Source organism: Globicephala melas, chromosome 3, assembly GCF_963455315.2.
Source record: "Globicephala melas chromosome 3, mGloMel1.2, whole genome shotgun sequence".
In the NCBI taxonomy this organism is placed as follows: domain Eukaryota; kingdom Metazoa; phylum Chordata; class Mammalia; order Artiodactyla; family Delphinidae; genus Globicephala; species Globicephala melas.
The window spans coordinates 157,935,644-157,955,677 of record NC_083316.1 but is presented as its reverse complement, the minus strand read 5'-3'; the positions used below and the strand labels follow the sequence as shown (position 1 = coordinate 157,955,677).

The 20,034-nt window shown below is 47.2% G+C and overlaps 1 protein-coding gene and 1 pseudogene across 1 annotated transcript; one reads left to right on the top strand and one right to left on the bottom strand.

The window, feature by feature from the left end:
• Window positions 1–6,378: 6,378 nt before the first annotated feature.
• Window positions 6,379–7,035, top strand: LOC115865524 (small nuclear ribonucleoprotein E-like; annotated as a pseudogene).
• Window positions 7,036–16,197: 9,162 nt separating this feature from the next.
• LOC115865552 (olfactory receptor 1f45-like) lies at window positions 16,198–17,138 on the bottom strand. The gene is given in 2 exon segments (XM_030880432.2): window positions 16,198–16,967; window positions 16,970–17,138. Coding segments are annotated over 2 exon segments (939 nt in total).
• Between the last annotated feature and the right edge of the window lie 2,896 nt (window positions 17,139–20,034).

The window sequence follows — 20,034 nt, the reverse complement described above, 5'->3', positions numbered from 1 at the left end:
GGTGCAGTGATTGGGAGTCCTTCTGCCAATGCAGGGGACGCGGGTTCGTGCCCCTGTCCGGGAGGAGCCCACGTGCCGCGGAGCGGCTGGACCCGTGAGCCATGGCCGCTGAGCCTGCGTGTCTGGAGCCTGTGCTCCGCAATGGGAGAGGCCACAACAGTGAGAGGTCTGCGTACTGCAAAAAAAAAAAGAAAGAAAGAAAGATGTATTCACTCATTCATTCACTTGAGAAACACAGAATACCTCTCACGTGCTGAGCCCCAGAAGCACAGGCTTGGAATGTGGGAGCCATTACTATTATTGTTATTATTTGATCATCTGTTTTGGACAATCAGCAGCTTTGGGGCAGGCCTGTGCCTGGGTCTTATCTGTGGTGCCCTGAATGCACCCACCCCCCAGAGGATCAGAAAGTCCTTGTTAATTAAAATGAACAATTCGCTCTATACACTCACACACTCTCTCACACACATTCACATACAGACCCATCTCTCTAACTAGGAAACTTCTATTCATCCTTTAAAGCTCAGATCAGATGCCTCCCTCCTCCAAGAAACCCTCTTGGACTCCTAGACAGAGCCCCGGACCTAGCCCTGCATCCAGACTTCTATGTGGTATACACGATGGAATATTACTCAGCCACAGAAAGGAATGACATTGGGTCTTTTGTAGAGACATGGATGGACCTAGAGAGTGTCATATAGAGTGAAGTAAGTCAGAAAGAGAAAAACGAGTATCGTATATTAACACATATATGTGGAATCTAGAAAAATGGTACAGATGACTTTATTTGCAAAGCAGAAATAGAGACACAGACATGGATAACAAACATATGGACACCAAGGGGGAGAGGGGTGGGGTGGGAGGAATTGGGAGATTGGGATTGACACATATACATTATCGATACTATGTGTAAAATAGACAACTGATGGGAACATATGTATAGCACAGGAAACTCTACCTAATGCACTCTGGTGTTCTAAATGGGAGGGATATCCAAAAGGGAGGGGCTGTATGTTTAGGTATGGTGGATTCATTTTGCTGTGCAGTAGAAGTTAACACGACATTGTAAAGCAACTATACGCCAATAAAAATTAATTAAAAAAAATCCCAGGCCTACAAAAAAAAAAAAGACTTCTACGTGGTATGGAGTGCAGGTAGTGAGGCTTCTGTGTTTCCTGCCTGAGGCCGCAGAGGGAGTGAGATAAAGGGACTGGGCAGTGGGCAGCGCTGCTGGAGAGTATGAGGGGTGAGATCTAGAGTTCCCAGCACCTCTCTGCCCCCTCCTGATTCCTTCACTGTCCCTTAAGCCAGCTTCCTTTTCTCTGTCATGGTGAGAACACCTCCCCTGCACCCCCGCCCCCAGCCCCATACTCCAAGGATACTGGTTTCTCCCCGTGTTCAGGAGCTAAGAAAGCTCAACCTAGACCCCTCCCCAGCTCAGTTCTCCGTCGCCTTCCTCATCTCACCCCCGCCCCATGCCCTGGCTGTGCAGACTCTTTCCTCTTATGATAAAAGTAGGGTGTCATAATTGCATCTTGAAGAATGTCAGTGATGATTAAAGGACACTAGGTAGATCATGGAATACTGTTCATTGATCGAGTACCACGTGAGGGACACCACACTGAGCACTGGACACGCAGCATCTCACTTAAGCCTCCCTGAACCCTAAGAGGTAGTGGACTGTTTTTATTCTCATTTTATAGAAAAGGAACCTGAGGCCCAGAGTGACCCACACGGGGTCATCCAGCTTGTGAGTGACAGAGCTGACACTCGACCCAGCTGACTCTAGAACAGAGCTGGAGGGAAGATCTAAGACCCCACCTCCCACCATGCTTTCCTGCCCCCCAACTCCCATCCCCTGACTATCTCAGGCTGAGTCATCAGAGGTCAGCTCTTTCCACTCCTGATGTCCCCCCAGGAGACCCTGGAACCAGCCTCATCGCAGGTGGTGTGGCTAATTCCAGGCCTGACACCACCGGCTCCAAAAAGGGATCCCTCCCCCAGGAGATGCGGGCTCGCTCCACGACCTTGTAGGGTAGACCCTTGTCCCTGGAATGGCCTCTTGCTCAGGGAGCTCCCAGAGGTGGAATCTGATGCCGGGGAGGGGAGAAGGCGGCTAGGAATGGTGTTAGAGCCCAGCTGCGCCCCCTGCCCTGTAACCTTATGCTCTCTCTGTGTATCTGCCCCAGGGACACCCCAGAATTCCTGGCCAGGACTGGAAGGGTCATCTGGGGTTCCTGGCCCCTGGGGACTCTGGTCCAGCTGTCCAGGCTGCGTGGCCTGGGGCATGAGGTGGATGAAGCCTGCCATTTATAGCTCAGAAGGAGTGGGCTGCCCTCCTGCACCGTCATTCTCCAACTGGGGACTTCTGAGAACCGGGGTGGGGGAAGAGCTCTGTGTTGCCATCAGGCCACCTCACAGCCCTGAGACTCAGGGTCACTTATTGAGCACCTACTACATGCCAGGCACTGTGCAGGCTTCGGAGACATGACGCTAGACATGACTCAGCCCAGTGGGGAGAGACAACCAATACCTGCAAACCCCTGTGGAATTTGTTAGGATAAGGCAAACTGCTGTCTTAGGTTGGGATCCCCCAGAAGCAGACCATGAGACAAAAATTCGAGAGCAAGTAATTTATTTGGGAAGCTACCCAAAGAGACACTGGTAGCGGGTGGGGAAGCGAGAAGCGTTACCACTCTGGAAGTCTGGAGCACAGTGCCACCAGGGACCTCTGGGGGGCAGCAGAGAGCATGCCCTTCAGAGTTTGAGGACCTGAGGGGTGAAGGAGCTGGGGTATTTATCTACCAATTCCCATCCTTGTTGGTTGAAGGCTGATCCTGGGGTGTTGATATAGGGCCACCAGCAGCTGGAGAAAGACACCCCCGCACCCCACCATGCATAGGTGCTGGAAGAAGAAAGCCCTTGGTATAGGGGGACCTGATTAATTTGGGGTGGAAATCAGGGAAGGCTTCCCTGAGGAGGTGGCAATTGAGGTGAGAGCTGAAGGAGGACTGTAAGGGGGTTGCCTCTCCCCTGCTCCAAATCTCTCCTGGAGTTTGAGGCATGCAGAGAGACCGAGGGGCCAGAGTGAATTTACCGAGTACTGGAGGAAAAGAGCAAAGATGGTCTCAACTTGCATCCTATGGAATCTTGCTCACTGAATAATAATATAACAAGGATGATAATCGACATGGCACTGGCTAAAGATGACCCAGAGCGTCAACAGATGTGCTGAGCCGGTCACGTGCAGCACGTGGGCAAGGGGTGGGCGGGGATGGGGAACTCGACCCTTCACTGAGACCCTTGTGCAGTGTGTACTTGGAGTCCCCTCAGCAGGAAAGTTGCTTATCAAGGTCACACAGCTGGCACTGTGCCAAAGCCACGATTTGAACCTGAATCTGTCTGATTTCCCCTGACCCTGAAACCACCACTGCTCCAGCCCTGCTGCCCTGTTTATTAAGAATCACCAGGGAAGGAGCCAGTGTGGGGAGGAGGGAGCAAAGGGCCCCGTGTTCTCCCCAAATTCTCTGAGGCAGACTTCAAGGAACTGTGTGGATTACAGACCTTGCCCACAAATGCTGAAAAAGAGGCATGACCACAAGCTTTATGGCATCATCATAATAATTAATAATAATTATGGTTAACACTGACATTTCCCTCAATCTGCCTGCGCTGTTCTAAATGCCTCACATATATAAGCTCATATATTAATTTTCACAATAACCCTATGAGATGGGGCTATTATTATTCCCATTTTACATCAGGAGAAACTGGAGCACAGAGAGGTCAAGAAACGTGCTCAAGGCCACACAGCTGAAAATGGCAAAATCAAGATTTGGACTCAGGCTGTCTGACTCCAGAGTTAACACCCTGAACCTCTGTACTATGCCCTGAACAGCCTCATCTGCTTGACCTCCAGCCCAAATTACCTTTGCAGATGACAGCTGCTTCCCATTGGGTGTCAGAGCTACCACTACTGAGAGATGATTCTCTGTGAGTCCCGGGTGTTTCCATACAACTCACAAGCAGGGGTGTGAACAGCTTTCGTTCTGGCTGTCTTTTCAAGAATGTTCGTGTAGCAAGCAGCCCCGGAAGATAGAGAGAATTTCTTGCTCTGGGGCAGAGGGCAGGTTTGTTTGCTGTCCATGTAACCAAGTTAATGCTTCCCTCTGAGATAAAGGTTTGTTCACAGTCCACTAGAAAAGACAGGAGTTTCTGAGCTCAGAGTTACTCAGCTGTGGTGCAAACCCAACGTGCACCTACATTGTCCCCGTGGCATTTGAGAGGAACCAGCAAAAACGTGAAGTTCATACTGCCTGCTGTGCTGTGAGTAGTAAAGTCCTTCGTCCCTGACCCTGGAGTCTCGTATCTTCTGCCAGCATCCATGAATCTGGCAGGTTAAATTGTCAGCTTACAGGTAAAGTCTCAGACCCTTCACAGTCCTAGATACCTATTTGCTCTCTCTATGATGCCACCTGTCACCAAGATGTCTCACCAGGGATCCTGGATTTAACCTGTTTAGGTTTCACCTCTGCTGCTGCCTTTCTGACCTGGTGCAGAGTGGAACGTGAGGCATGACATGACGTGAAGCATGTCATTCTTTCAGGTTGATTTCTCAACCTTGGCACTGTTGACATTTTGGGCTGGATCATTCTTTATAGTATAAGGCTGTCCTGTGCACTGTAGGATGTTGAGCAACATCCCTGGACACTACTCACTAGATGCCATTAGCACCCCACCCCCAGTCATGACAACGTAAAATGTTTCCATACATTGTCAGTGCCCCCTGGTGTGTGGCCTAAATCGTCCTCCTTGTTGAGAACCACTCCTTTTAGGAAGGACCGACAGCTTAGGCAACAGAAAAAGCTGCCTTCTTTGTCTTAGGGAGTCTATTTTTCAGAGAGATCCTTCTCCACTCCCAAAGTATCAATATATAGAAATGATTCCTAGATTACTCTCAGTATGAACACTGGCATATTGGAAGTCTCGTGACTTTGGAACAATGAATGAGTTAACAAGCAAATGATAAAAAGTCACAACAACACCGTACACCCATGTTCATGGCAGCATTATTCACAATAGCTAAAAGGTGGAAGCAAACCAAATGGCCTTTGGTGGACGAATGGATAAACAAAATATGGTTCACCCACACAATGGAATATTATTCAGTCTTAAAAAGGAAGGACCTTCTGACACAAGCTGTAATGTGGATGAAACTTGAGGACATTATGCTAAATGAAATACGCCAGTCACAAAAAGGACAGATATTGCATGATTCGTCTCATATGAGGTCCCTAGAGTAGTCAAATGCACAGAGACAGAAGAAAGTAGAAAGGTGGGTGCAAGCGGCTGAGGGGTGGAAATGGGGAGTGTTTAATGGGGACAGAGTCCCCATTTTGCGAGATGAAATGCTACTTAACTATACACTGAAAACAGATTATGATGGTAAATTTTATGTTATGTGTATTTTACCACAATTTTAAAAAAGTAACAACAACAAGACAACCAATAGCATCTGTTGAGTATTTACTATGCACCAGGCCCCGAGTGTTTTAGGTGCACTATCTCAGAGTTTACAAACTTTAGTTATGCCCACGTCACCTCTACCCTTTTTGTCCATGTCTTACTTTGGGTTTCCCCAAAAGTAGACCCCCAAACAAGAGTTTGTGGGAGGTGGTTCCTGGAAGCCTGGTGAGAGAGTGGGGAAAGGAGACAGGGAGAGGAGGTACGTTCATGAGTGGCTACCGCTGCGGGCAACCAGGGGTTGTTTCCACTAGGGATCTTATGAACACTTCTGACGTCTACTCTGAAGTCATCTTAGAGTCATCCAACTGAAAGGTCAGGATGCTGGGGGTATTTGCCCACCAACTCTTGACCCTCAGAGATTGATGGCTACACCCTGGGCATTAACACCCTGCAGCTTCTGGTCTGCCACACGCGGGCCAAGAACACTCTGTATCAGAAGTCGTTGGCATGTGATGGGAACTGTCTGCAGGTGAACTACGGGTGTGTTGAAGGAATGTGGGGAGAGGTCACCAACAGTGGCTGCTAAAGCCATGTCTGTGTACCAAAGGTTCTATCATTTCCTTGATTTTTTTTCTTTAAATCTATCATTTAAAAATGTCTCAGGGGCTTCCCTGGTGGCGCAGTGGTTGAGAGTCCGCCTGCTGATGCAGGGGATGCGGCTTCGTGCCCCGGTCCGGGAAGATCCCACATGCCATGGAGCGGCTGGGCCCGTGAGCCATGGCCGCTGAGCCTGCGCATCCGGAGCCTGTGCTCCGCAACGGGAGAGGCCGCAACAGTGAGAGGCCCGCGTACCGCAAAAAAAAAAAAAAAAAAAAAAAATCTCAGGTGGGTTAGTCATTGTGAGCATCCACCATGGGGTACCATGGTCAGAACCAAAAGGTGCAGAAGGTGACAGTGCACCCCATCATTTCAGATACTTGCAAAAGAGATCTCGGATTCAAGTCCGGCTTTATTTTATTTATTTGTTTTTTAGTATAAGTTTATTTTATTTATTTATTTTTGGCTACGTTGGGTCTTCGTTGCTGCGCATGGGGTTTCTCTAGTTGTGGCGAGCCGGGGCTACTCTTTGTTGCAGTGCATGGGCTTCTCCTTGCGGTGGCTTCTCTTGTTGCGGAGCACGGACTCTAGGCACGTGGGTTTCAGTAACTGTGGCATGTGGGCTCAGTAATTGTGGCTCGCGGGCTCTAGAGTGCGAGCTCTGTAGTTGTGGTGCATGGGCTTAGTTGTTCTGCGGCATGTGGGATCTTCCCGGACCAGGGCTTGATCCCATGTCACCTGCATTGACAGGTGGATTCTTAACAACTGTGCTACCAGGGAAGTCCCTCAACTGTAGCTTTATGAGCAAGTGAGTATGCAGATAGAGGGCTGTATCATTGGTTTTAATGAGTACAGAAACCTTATATCAGATGATGCTGAGGGATTCATTCTAAAACAAAGTCAAGAAAACACCTGGGGCGGATCATGCTCAAAGGAGGTAATATTACTCTGCTCCAAAGTGTCTCCAACTAGAATATTACTCAGCCATAAAAGAGGATAAAATAATGCCATTTGCAGCAACAAGGGTGGACGTAGAGATGATCATACTAAGTGAAATAAGTCAGAAAGAGAAAGACAAATACCATATGATATCACTTATATGTGGAATCTAAAATATGACACAAATGAACTTATCAGAAACAGACTCACAGATGTAGAGAACAGACGGGTGGTTGCCAAGGGGGAAGAAGATGGGGGAGGGATAGATTAGGAGGTTTGTTTTTTTAACATCTTTATTGGAGTATAACTGCTTTACAATAGTGTGTTAGCTTCTGCTTTATAACAAAGTGAATCAGCTATACATATACATATATCCCCATATCCCCTCCCTCTTGCATCTGCCTCCCACCCTCCCTATCCCACCCCTCTAGGTGGTCACAAAGCACCGAGCTGATTTCCCTGTGCTATGCGGCTGCTTCCCACTATCTATTTTACATTTGGTAGTGTATATATGTCCATGCCACTCTCTCACTTCGTCTCAGCTTACCCTTCCCCCTCCCCATGTCCTCAAGTCCATTCTCTGCATCTGCGTCTCTATTCCTGTCCTGCCCCTAGGTTCTTCAGAACCATTTTTTTTTAATTCCATATATATGTGAGAGCATACGGTATTCGTTTTCCTCTTTCTCAATTACTTCACTCTGTATGACAGACTCTAGGTCCATCCACCTCACTACAAATAACTCAATATCATTTCTTTTTATGGCTGAGTAAGATTCCATTGTATATATGCGCAACATCTTCTTTATCCATTCATCTGTCGATGGACACTTAGGTTGATTCCATGTCCTGGCTATTGTAAATAGAGCTGCAATGAACATTGTGGTACATGACTCTTTTTGAATTATGGTTTTCTCAGGGTGTATACCCAGTAGTGGGGTTGCTGGGTCGTATGGTAGTTCTATTTTTAGTTTTTTAAGGAACCTCCATACTGTTCTCCATAGTGGTTGTATCAATTTACATTTCCACCAACAGTGCAAGAGAGTTCCTTTTCTCCACACCCTCTCCAGCATTTACTGTTTGTAGATTTTTGGATGATGGCCCTTCTGACCCCCTCATTGTAGTTTTGATTTGCGCTTCTCTAATGATTAGTGATGTTGAGCATTCTTTCAAGGGTTTGTTGGCAATCTGTATATCTTCTTTGGAGAAACGTCTATTAGAATGGGAGTTTGGAGTTAGCAGACTATTATATAGAGAATGGATAAACAGCAAGCTGTCTAGCACAGGGAACTATATTCAATATCCTGTGATAAACCATAATGGAAAAGAATACGAAGAAGAATATATATGTATAACTGAATCACTTTGCTGTACAGCAGAAATGAACACAGCATTGTAAATCAACTCTACTTCAATAAAATTAAAACAAAACAAAGTATCTTCAACTAGAACTTTTCGGCCATGGCACGTGACTCGGTTCAGTCTAGTTCAAGATGCTGACAAATTTCAGGGCTGGTGCTTGAAAGACAGAATTTTGGTGCTTGAAAGAAGCTTTTCAAGGAGTTAAAGTGTATTTGAACATGTGACAATTGATATTTATAGAATAAAGGTTTTTGCTTTCTTTGTCCCTTTCATGGTGGTAGCAGGGTAAACTTTTGAGAAGGTGCCAAATATCTAAGAACGTATATCTGCCCCTGAGAGAATTTCTGTAGAATTCAATTCCATTAGTTAAAATAGTTTTTCTAGGAGACTTCCCTGGTGGTCCAGTGGTTAAGAATCCGCCTTCCAATGCAGGGGATGGGGTTCTATCCCTGGTTGGGGAACTAAGGTTCCACGTGCCTCAGGGCAACTGAGCCCACATGCCGCAACTACTGAGCCCGCACGTTCTACAGCCTGCGCATTCTAGAGCCCATGCACCACATCTAGAGAGCCTGTGCTCTGCAACTAGAGAAGCCCATGCACCACAATGAAGAGCCCGAGCACTGCAAAGGAAGATCCCACATGCCGCAACGAAGATCCCGAGTGCCGCAATGAAGATCTCGAGTGCCACAACTAAGACCTGACAGGGCCAAATAATAATAAAAAAATGTTTTTTTAAAAATAAATACAATAAAATAGTTTTTCTACTAACTGGCGCCAGCCTGAAGCTTGCCACAGTAACTAGACTAGCTATTTATTCTACAACTATCTTAAGAGAACTGTCAACCTCTTTAATTTACAAAGATTATATAAATTCCATTCTTTTGACTATGTTAAAGATTGTATGTTTCAAAGCATCCTTTTAAAAACTTATTTCTTTGTACTTACAATTTTTTTCTATAGTAGATCATTTTATTGATTAAATTTAACCCCTTCAACAGAAAACAGATCAGTGCATTCCTAAGGATCAGGGAAGAGTTTGTTGCATAGGATTTTGGGGTGGGGGGTCAGGGCTGATAAATGGAATATTGCCTGCCATATCAGTAAACGAAGGATGTCAGAGTCTTCAGTGCTTGCAGCCCTCCGACGTGAGCCGGTGAGCCCTGAGGGAACTAAGGAAGGAAAGAATACCTGCCATCTAGCAGCCATCAGACTGCAGCCACTCCCCACAGTGAGCCCTGTGGAAACTCAGGATGTGAAAACACAGGATACTGGCCCCACATAACAGAGGTACATATCAAAATAATGATTTCAGTGAGCCCAGACTCTTGTATCTTCCTATACGTAGAAAAGCACTAAATTCCTTAACTTGACATATCTGGTTTTCTTTAAATTAACAATCTTTCGATGTTCAGACTATCTGCCCTTTGTTGCAAAACGCCTGTATAACCTGGCTTCCCCCTGGCCTCCCCAGAGCAGTTCTTTCAGGGTTACTTGAGATGCTGCTTCCCGGGCTTGAAGTCCTAAAAATTCCCGCCGAATAAAACATGACTCTCAGCTTTTAGGTTGTGAATATTGTTTAAGTCAGCAGGGCTGAAGAACGGCTCTACTCTTTGGTTATGGTGGTCATTGCATTTGTCAAACTTCAGGGTGAGTTTTACTGAATGTAAATTCTACGTCAATAAACATGACTTTAAAAACTTAAAAAAAAAGTGTCTCCAGCTAGAAATGATCAGTGAAGTGAGAAATTGTTGAGAAGGCAACGCAGTTTGTTTTTTTTAGGTGTTCTTTGTTGGGAGTGTGGTTCTAAAACATTTCTTCATATTGTTACCCTTATGTTGTTATTACCAGCTGACGATTAAAAAAAAACTCAAATAACTTCTTTGGCCTCATCATAGTGCAGGGTTGAGGTACCAGTTGTGTTTTCTACACATTTAAGTAAAATGTGTTTATCCATTTCACACTTTAAAAAAATTATTTTTAATTGTTTTGGCCCTGCCACACGGCACATGGGATCTTAGGTCCCTGACCAGGGATGGAACCTGCGCCCCCAGCAGTGGAAGCACCGGAGTCTTAGCCACTGGACTGCCAGGAGAGTCCTCATTTCACATCTACAGTCATCTTGTTTGTCAGTCATTCATGAACTGTATTATCTCATTTAATCCTCCTAACATCCCTTGCACTAGGCATTATTACCTTTATTTTACATATGAGAAAATGGGGACTCAGAGGGGTGAAATGACTTATCCCAGGCAGCACTCAGGTACACAACATAATGATTCCATATTTGTATATATTGTCAAATGATCACCCCAATAAGTCTAGTGCACAATCATCACCATAAGCTATAATGGAATAAAAAAAAGAATATAGATGTATACATATATGTGTATAACTGAATCACTTTGCTGTACACCTGAAATTAACACAATGTTGTAAATCAACTATACTTTAATAAAAACAAACAAAAAAACCCAACCATCGCCATACATAGTTACAATTTTTTTTTCTTGTGAAGAGAACTTTCAAGATCTCTCTTCACAACTTTCAAGATCTCTCTTCACAACTTTCAAGATCTCCCTTCACAACTTTCAAATACACAGTACAGTATTATTAACTATACAAATCACGCTGTACATTACACTTCCTGAGTTAATTAGTTTATAACCTGAAGTTTGTCCTTTTTGACCACTTTCACCCATTTACGCTACCACTCACTCCCTGCCTCTGGTAAAACCCATCTGCTCTCTGTATCTATGAATTCATTTTGTTGCTGTTGTTTTTTTAGATACCACATATAACTGTATAAATGACATCAAACGGTATTTGTCCTTTCTCTGTCTGACTTATTTCACTTAGCATAATGCCCTCAAGGTCCAATTGTCACAAATGGCAGAATTTTTCTTTTTTATGGCCAAATAGTAATTCATTCATCTTGAATAAACATATCGGCAGCTGTAAGATACAGCTACCAGATAAGGACCAGATAAACAACCAGATAAGGAACTAGGCTGCCCCACCCATGAGGCTCTCCTTTCAGAAAGCCCTGGGTAACCTAAATAACTGACCACTTGCGCGGCCCTACTTCTCCCTTCTTGTGCCCTAATTCTTGTTATTAGGCTTTAAATTAGCCAATAAAGAGTGAATCTGCAACGCCCCAGGCACCCCACACTTGGACCCTAATAAAGGCAGAACCCCAGGTCTGTGCTGTCTCTCTACCTGTGACCTCACTGTGTGGCCCTCGGTGTGTCCTGTACCCTCCAGGACCTGTAAGAAATCTTTTTTTCAAAGTTCCCCAATGGTTGTTGCTGAGGTGTCTTGAAATCATAAGAACCACAAGGGCTAGTCCAGCCACACCATTGGCTCTGGTTGGTTGCGGAAATGTCTGTGGGGGTCCCTACAAGTGTTACATGTCCAGGTGGGTGACCCCAGGTGTTCCCAGCTGAGACTGACACACCTTCTCACCTGAGACCTTTGTTTCAAAGAACCTCAGGTAGCCACCATTCACATGATAAAGAGACCCGGGTAAATCAAGGAATGCAAAAACTTCGGCTGGGAAAAAGCTTCCGGTATGATTACTGGCTGGGAACAAATAGCCTGTGAAGTGTTCCAGAGAATTATTTCGAAACCATGCGCCCAGTCTGTGACTGTTTGAGTCTTAGAACGATACCCAGGTTCCGGGCTTCCCTGGTGGCGCAGTGGCTAAGAATCCGCCTGCCAGTGCAGGGGACACGGGTTCGAGCCCTGGTCCGGGAGGATCCCACATGGCGCAGAGCAACTAAGCCTGTGCAGCACAACTACTGAGCCTGCGCTCTACAGCCCGTGAGCCACAACTACTGAGCCTGCGTGCCGCAACTACTGAAGCCCACGTGCCTAGAGCCGGTGCTCCACAACAAGAGAAGCCACCGCAATGAGAAGCCTGCGCACCGCAACGAACAGTAGCCCCCGCTCACCACAACTAGAGAAAGCCCGTGCGCAGCAACGAAGATCCAGAGCAGCTATAAAAAAAAAAAAAAAAAAATTCCCAGGTTCCCTAATTTGCATTAGAGGAATCAGGCGATGATGGCTGTAGAATTCCCAAGAAGGGTATTTCCTTCTATGTTTACTTCAAATGTGGTGTGAAATAAAATTCATACTTTATGGCAAGACAAGCAAAATTCAACCGTAAAAATTCTCCTCTGCTTTTTGGCCTTGTCTCACCGCCGAACTGTGCATTGTGTATGTGCATTATTCGTCATCAAACCTCCCCCATTGGCAGGAATACCTGCCGTAAAGAGCAACATTTTCCTAGCATCAACCAGAGAACTCCTTCAAAGGTAGCATTTCTGGCTTCCCTGGTGGCACAGTGGTTGAGAGTCCGCCTGCCGATGCAGGGGACTACGGGTTCGTGCCCGGTCCGGGAAGATCCCACATGCCGCGGAGCGGCTGGGCCCGTGAGCCATGGCCGCTGAGCCTGCGCATCCGGAGCCTGTGCTCCGCAACGGGAGAGGCCACAACAGTGAGAGGCCCGCGTACCGCAAAAAAAAAAAAAAAGATAGCATTTCTTCTTGAGCTTATCAGGGGTCGCATGACCCACCACAATGACACTTAGATCTGGATTATGTAAACTGTCAATAATACACTTTTTGATGTACAGCCTTCTGTCTCAAAAAAAACTTATATAACTGTGCCTTGACTTCTAACAGGTGGAACAATTCTCAGAGCTTTTTGAGATGCTCTTCCTGGGTTATAATCCTCAAATTTGGCGCGGATAAAATTTTCCATTTCTTTCTTAGATCAACTGATTCAGTTTTCATTGACGGTGGCCACAGAGGGTAATGGACAAGGAAGAATATCCCAGATGGCAAAACCAGAGACTGCAGTGAATAACAGACAAAGAGGTTTCCCTTCTAGAGCCAAAGAATTTATTCCACTTCATAAGCAGGGAAATCTTAAATAGATTCTGCCCTGTGGGATTTGATCATTATGATGGACCAGTAGCTGGTCTCATATTGTACTATGGGTGAGAGGAGGGCCAGATAAATAAACTTCTAGTTTAAAAATTATTAGATCATGGGATAAACATTCTGTTCTGCTGAAGAAGACTGTGTATCAGGCAGAGATTTTGGACTCTGAGCTGAAAGCATCACTGGATGGGACTTTAGGTTATCTTCTTCAGGGCAGGGTATAAGTGGATTCTATGGGTGGGGAGAAGCATGCTTTCATGTATTCGGTGGCTGGAGGGTTGGAATGTGGACTGCCAGCCCTCCACAAAAATCTACTCTCTCCTTTTGCTGTAATGACAGAATCACAGCCTAGCAACATGGCTGACCACCTATGCCGTATTTCCCAGCCTCTCTTGCAGCTAGGTGGAATGCGAAAAGTACGTGACGCTTCAAGATCAGGGACTTTCTTCTGCTGTGCTCGCTGATTTCTTCCTTCTTCTTTTTTTCAATATAGAGTTCACAGCTTCAACCTCACAGACAATAATAATGTTCAGGGAAATAGACAAGAAATAGAACATTGGGAACCGAGGTTTCTGATTGATTGAAAGGAGCAGAGTCACCCACTGATATAGAACTCTGACTGTTAGTTGAGAGGGGAATAAACTTCTACTTTGCTTGAGCCATTACTCTTTTATTTTTTTTAATTATTTATTTATTTTTAGTTGTGTTGGGTCTTTGTTGCTGCCTGAGGGATTTCTCTAGTTGTGGCAAGCCAGGGCTACTCTTTGTTGCGGTGCGCGGGTTTCTCCTTGCAATGGCTTCTCTTGCTGCTGAGCACGAGCTCTAGGTGCAAGGGCTTCAGTAGTTAGTTGTGGCACGCGGGCTAAGCTGCTCTGTGACATATGGGATCTTCCTGGACCAGGGCTCGAACCTATGTTCCCTGCATTGGCAGGTGGATTCTTAACCACTGTGCCACTGGGGGGGGGTCCCCATTATTCATTTAGTCTTTTGTTTAAGCAAATGTTATGGATTGAATTACATCCCTTTCCCAAATTTATGTGTTGAAATCCTAACCCCTAGTGTTCAGAATGTGTCTGTTTTTGCATATAGTAGTTAAGATGGGTCCATATTAGAGTAGGGTGAGTTCCTAATCCAAGGTAACTGGTTTCCTTATAAAAAGGGGACATTTGGAGATAGACATGCCTACAGGGAGGATGCCATGTAAAGATGAAGGCAGATATCTACAAGTCAAGGGACACCAAAGATAGCCAGTAAACCACCAGGAGTGAGGGGAGAGGCATGGAACAGACTCTCCCTTATAGCCTCGGAAGAAACCAACCTGCTAATGCCTTGATCTCAGACTTGTCTCCAGAGCTGTAAGACAATAAATTTCTGTGATTTAAGCCATATAATTTGTGGTATTTTGTTATAGAAGCCCAAATACAGCAGGTAGGCTATTCATCCTACCTAATACAAAAATTAGTATCAGGAATGGGGTGTTGCAATCACAAAAATCAAAAATTAGTTGCAGGGCTTCCCTGGTGGCGCAGTGGTTGAGAGTCCACCTGCTGATGCAGGGGACACGGGTTCGTGCCCCGGTGCAGGAAGATCCCACATGCCGCGGAGTGGCTGGGCCCGTGAGCCATGGCCGCTGAGCCTGCACGTCCGGAGCCTGTGCTCCTCAACGGGAGAGGCCACAACAGTGAGAGGCCCGTGTACTGCAAAAAAAAAAAAAAAAAAAAAAAAAAATTAGTTGCATTAGCTTAGTGACCTGCTGGTAAGGTCACAAATATTGCAGACTGGATAACTGACGCTCATTATGCCAAAGAACAACATTTGGTAATGTCATCACCCGCGATCACCTACCTGAAAGCTAGATTGTATGTCTACTAAGCCTGTGTTTCTAGAAGTGATTGTAAAGATTGTAAAGTGTTAGAATGTCACTGTAAGTGGGATGCTCCTTGCTGCTTTCAGCAAGAAATCACAAGAAAGAGATGCTCTTACACAAGAATTGGCCACTTTTCAAAGTCAGGAACATCACAAGTTTGGAAGAGCCAACAGCTTCCTCGCCCCCTAAACAGTATAAACAAGGAGGCTGCCCAAGGCTGCTGTTTCAGATGACCATTAATGGAGAATAACAAAGATGTAGATAGTTCAATGAAGCAAATACTGCAAATTAAATAGACACAAGAACTCTGGCTAGAAAAGAACACGGAATGTTCTAGCAATGGAACTAGCTAGAAGCAACTACACCAGATGTCTACTAGGTTTTCTGAAGCAACAATGTTGCTAAAAATTCCGAGTTCAGTCTGCAAAATCTTATGACTTCTGAGCTTTTGCCTTGGGTCTCTTTCTTATAGCAGCTTAACCTGACCCTTAACCCAATGTGGGGCTTGAATCCTGATCTCTCTGGTTTCCAGAGTACTTCCTTTTTTTTTTTTTTTTTGCGGTACACGGGCCTCTCACTGCTGTGGTCTCTCCCGTTGCGGAGCACAGGCTCCGGACGCGCAGGCTCAGCGGCCATGGCTCATGGGCCCAGCTGCTCCGCGGCATGTGGGATCTTCCCGGACCGGGGCACGAACCCGTGTCCCCTACTTCGGCAGGTGGGCTCTCAACCACTGCGCCACCAGGGGGAGCCCCAGAGTACTTCCTTTTAACCATTATGTGTGCTTTAGGCTGCAGTTTAAGTGCCACAAGATCAGGGATTTTGTTTGTTCTCTGCCAGGCTCTTGAAAGACTGTAAATACTAAACAGTAAATAGTAAAATGTGACAGATGTTCAATAAATATCTGTTGGAAGGATGAGGTAATAAACAAATGAACCAAGAGTGATATGAAGGAACTAAGACTGGGACTGTGCCCGGAAGTTCAGAACAGATGGGAGCTGTATTGGGACAGGCATTCCAATGCTGTGGTCACCAAATAAAAACTGGTCTCCTGCTGATGAGGGCCCCCAAGGCGCCCTTCATGTCATTGTTGCGTAGACTGTAGATGAAGGGGTTCAGCATGGGAGTGACCACGGTGTACATCACTGCAGCGGTTGTGTCCTTCTGGGCCATGCGGGAGGACATGGGGCTGAAATAAACCCTGATGAGTGTGCCATAGAACAGGGACACCACAGAGAGGTGAGAGCCACAGGTGGAGAAGGCCTTCCGCTTGCCTCTGGTGGACGGGATCCTCAACGCAGCAGCAAAGGTGTGCGTGTAGGATACCAAGATGCCCATAAAGGGGGTGATGATGGGCAGGGCGCCCACGGTGTACACCATTGCATTGTTGAGAAAGGTGTCAGAGCATGCGAGCTTCAGCAGACGGCTGAGGTCACAGAAGAAATGGGGGACCTGGTTGTGGATGCAGAATGAGAGGCGGGTCAGTAATATCGTGTAGGTCAAGGCATTCCCAAAGGTTGCAGTCCAGGATGCTGCCACCAGGAGGCTACAGAGCTGTGGTATCACAGACGTGGCATAGTGCAGAGGGTGACAGATGGCCACATGGCGGTCGTAGGCCATGGCGGTCAGCAGGAAGCTGCCGATGCCGGCGAACAACGTGAAGCAGAACGTCTGGGTCAGGCAGCCAGCATAAGGAATCCCTTTGTGTCCTGGCATGTGATTGGCCAGCATCTTGCAGATGGTGGTGGAGGTGTAGCAAATGTCCACAAAGTCCAGGTTGGCCAGGAAGAGGTACATGGAAGCTGGACGTCGATGGCGATGGCCAGGATAATGAGCAGGTTCCCCAGTTCTGTGACCAGGTACATGCTCGGGAAGAGTATGAACACCAGCTGCTGTTGCTTGGGGTCCTCCGAGAAGCCCAGGAACAGGAACTCAGAGACCAGGGTGAGATTTGCCCCTTCAACGGCCATCCTGAATCAATCAGAAATGACACAGCGGAGCTGTCCAGGGTCCTGGCCAAGGCCAGCCTCTCCTTTGCACCCTGGATCTCATCCCCTCTTGTTAGTTCAGCCATTCATCAGCTCTTCCCACTCCCTCCTGCAACAGGACCCTCCCCCACCATTTGCTGCGTCATTTCCATCAGTGAACACACCATTCATTCCCCACAGCCCACCTGCAAGATGTCACCTGGAGTTTGGTGGACAGCTCCCAAGCACACTGACCATTTCTCACTTCCATCACGTGTATCTCTATGCCCCAAGGTTTCATCTGGTCACCAGAGCAGGCTCAGCCTGCACACAGGGTAACATGGAAGTGTTGGGGGTTGGCACTCCAAGAGTGACTTTTGGCCAGTGAGGGACAGGCCTTGTTGGGTGAACGACCCGGCTTCATCACTTCTGAGTGAAGCAGTTCTGGGGTGTGTTCGCTCAAGGATCCCTAGAAAGATGACCCCTCGGTTGCCAAGAGTGGGAACCTACTTATCCACACCTCCTTTCTCCAAACACTCATTGGGTCTCCTGGGATTATTTCCCAAATAAACTATTTGCACTCAAGTTCTTGACTCAGAACATGCTTTGGGGAGATTTCAAACTAAAATGCAAGGATTCCAAAAAAATCTTCTATTTTTGAAGGAATCCCTTCTTTGTCCCAAATAGCCCTCCTGCTACAACTCCCCTTTCTCTGCTCCATTCGATCTCATACTCCTCAAAAACATTGCCTGTCCTTGCATGTCAAGAGCAACCACGACCTCCTATTGCTAATACAAGGCTAGTATACAGTCAGTATGCACCAGCACACTAGTCCCATTGCTAAAATCTAGAAAGATTTGGCAGAGGCTGGAATATACTCTTAAAGAACATCCAAAGAATAGTAAAATCAATTAACAATACAAATTACAATATAAACACACTTTCAAGTTTACTGTTGTTGAATGTCGTAATGAGCTTTGAAACATGGGCAACATCTGAGAAACATTTGCAAAACTCTTTGCCAGTTTGGCTACTGTCACTGTGAGCAGTGTGGCTTGTGTGCTTATAAAATTATCTGTGCTATAGGAGAAGTATCAGTTTATCATTACCCTCAAATTTTGAGGTTGGTCCTGGTTTTAAATAGTTAAGATTTACTTTGGTTTTTATTGTTTGTGCATTGTAGTTTTTGTCTAAATTGTCAGTGTGCAATGTTCTCATAATTATAAAATCAAAAGTTTACAATAAACATGAAAAGAATGAAAAGGCAAAAAAGGGCGGAAGAGTAAGACGCGGAGATCACCTTCCTCCCCACAGATACACCAGAAATACATCTACGCGTGGAACAACTCCTACGGAGCACCTACTGAATGCTGGCAGAAGACCTCAGACCTCCCAAAAGGCAAGGAACCCCCCACGTACCTGGTTAGGGCAAAAGAAAAAACTAAACAGAGACAAAAGGATAGGGACGGGTCCTGCACCAGCGGGAGAGAGCTGTGAAGGAGGAAAAGTGTCCACACACTAGGAAGCCCCTTCGCGGGTGGAGACTTCGGGAGGCGGAGTGGGGGAGCTTGGGAGCCGCGGAGGAGAGCACAGCAGCAGGGGTGCGGAGGGCAAAGCGGACAAATTCCAGCGCAGAGGATCGGGCCGACCGGAACTCGCCAGCCGAGAGGCTTGTCTGCTCGCCCGCTGGGGCGGGCGGGACTGGGAGCTGAGGCTCCGGCTTTTGTCGGAGCACCGGGAGAGGACTGAGGTTGGCGGCGTGAACACAGCCTGCGGGGCGTTGGTGCGCCGCGGCTGGCCGGGAGAGAGTCCGGGGGCGGGTCTGGACCTGCCGAAGAGGCAAGAGACTTTTACGTCCCTCTTTGTTTCCTGGTGTTTCCTGGTGCACGAGGAGAGGGGATTAGGAACGCTGCTTGGGAGAGCTCCAGGGACGGGTGCTAGCCGCGGCTAGAAGTGCGGAGCCCAGAGACGGACGTGGGACGCTAGGGCCGCTGCTGCCACCGCCGGGGGGCCTGTGTGCGAACGCAGGTCACTGGCCACGCGCCCTTCCGGGGAGCCTGTGCGGCCCGCCACTGCCGGGGTCCCGGGATCCAGGGACGACTCCCCCGGGAGAGCGCGCGGCGCGCCTCAGGCTGCAGCGTCACGCCGGCCTCTGCCGCCGCAGGCCCGCCCCACACTCCGTGACCCTCCCTACACCCCGGCCTGAGTGAGCCAGAGCCTCCGAATCAGCGGCTCCTTTAACCCCGTCCTGTCTGAGCAAAGAACAGACGCCCTCCGGCGACCTACACGCACAGGCGGGGCCAAATCCAAAGCTGAGCCCCTGGGAACTGTGAGAACAAAGAAGAGAAAGGGAAATCTCTCCCAGCAGCCTCAGAAGCAGCGGATTAAAGCTCCACAATCAACTTGATATACCCTGCATCTGTGGAATACCTGAATAGACAACGAATCATCCCAAATTAAGAAGCCCTGTGGATGAAAGGCTCTTGGGGCTGCAGCCAGGAGTCAGTGCTGTGCCTCTGAGGTGGGAGAACCAACTTCAGGACACTGGTCCACAAGAGGCCTCCCAGCTGCACATAATATCAAACAGCAAAAATCTCCGAGAGATCTCCATCTCAACGCCAGCACCCAGCTTCACTCAACGACCAGCAAGCTACAGGGCTGGGCATCCTATGCCAAACAACTAGCAAGACAGGAACACAACCCCACCCATTAGCAGAGAGGCTGCCCAAAATCATAATAAGTCTACAGACACCCCAAAACACATCACCAGACGTGGACCTGCCCACCAGAAAGACAAGATCCAGCCTCATCCACCAGAACACAGGCCCTAGTCCCCTCCACCAGGAAGCCTACACAACCCACTGAACCAACCTTAGCCACTGGGGACAGACACAAAAAA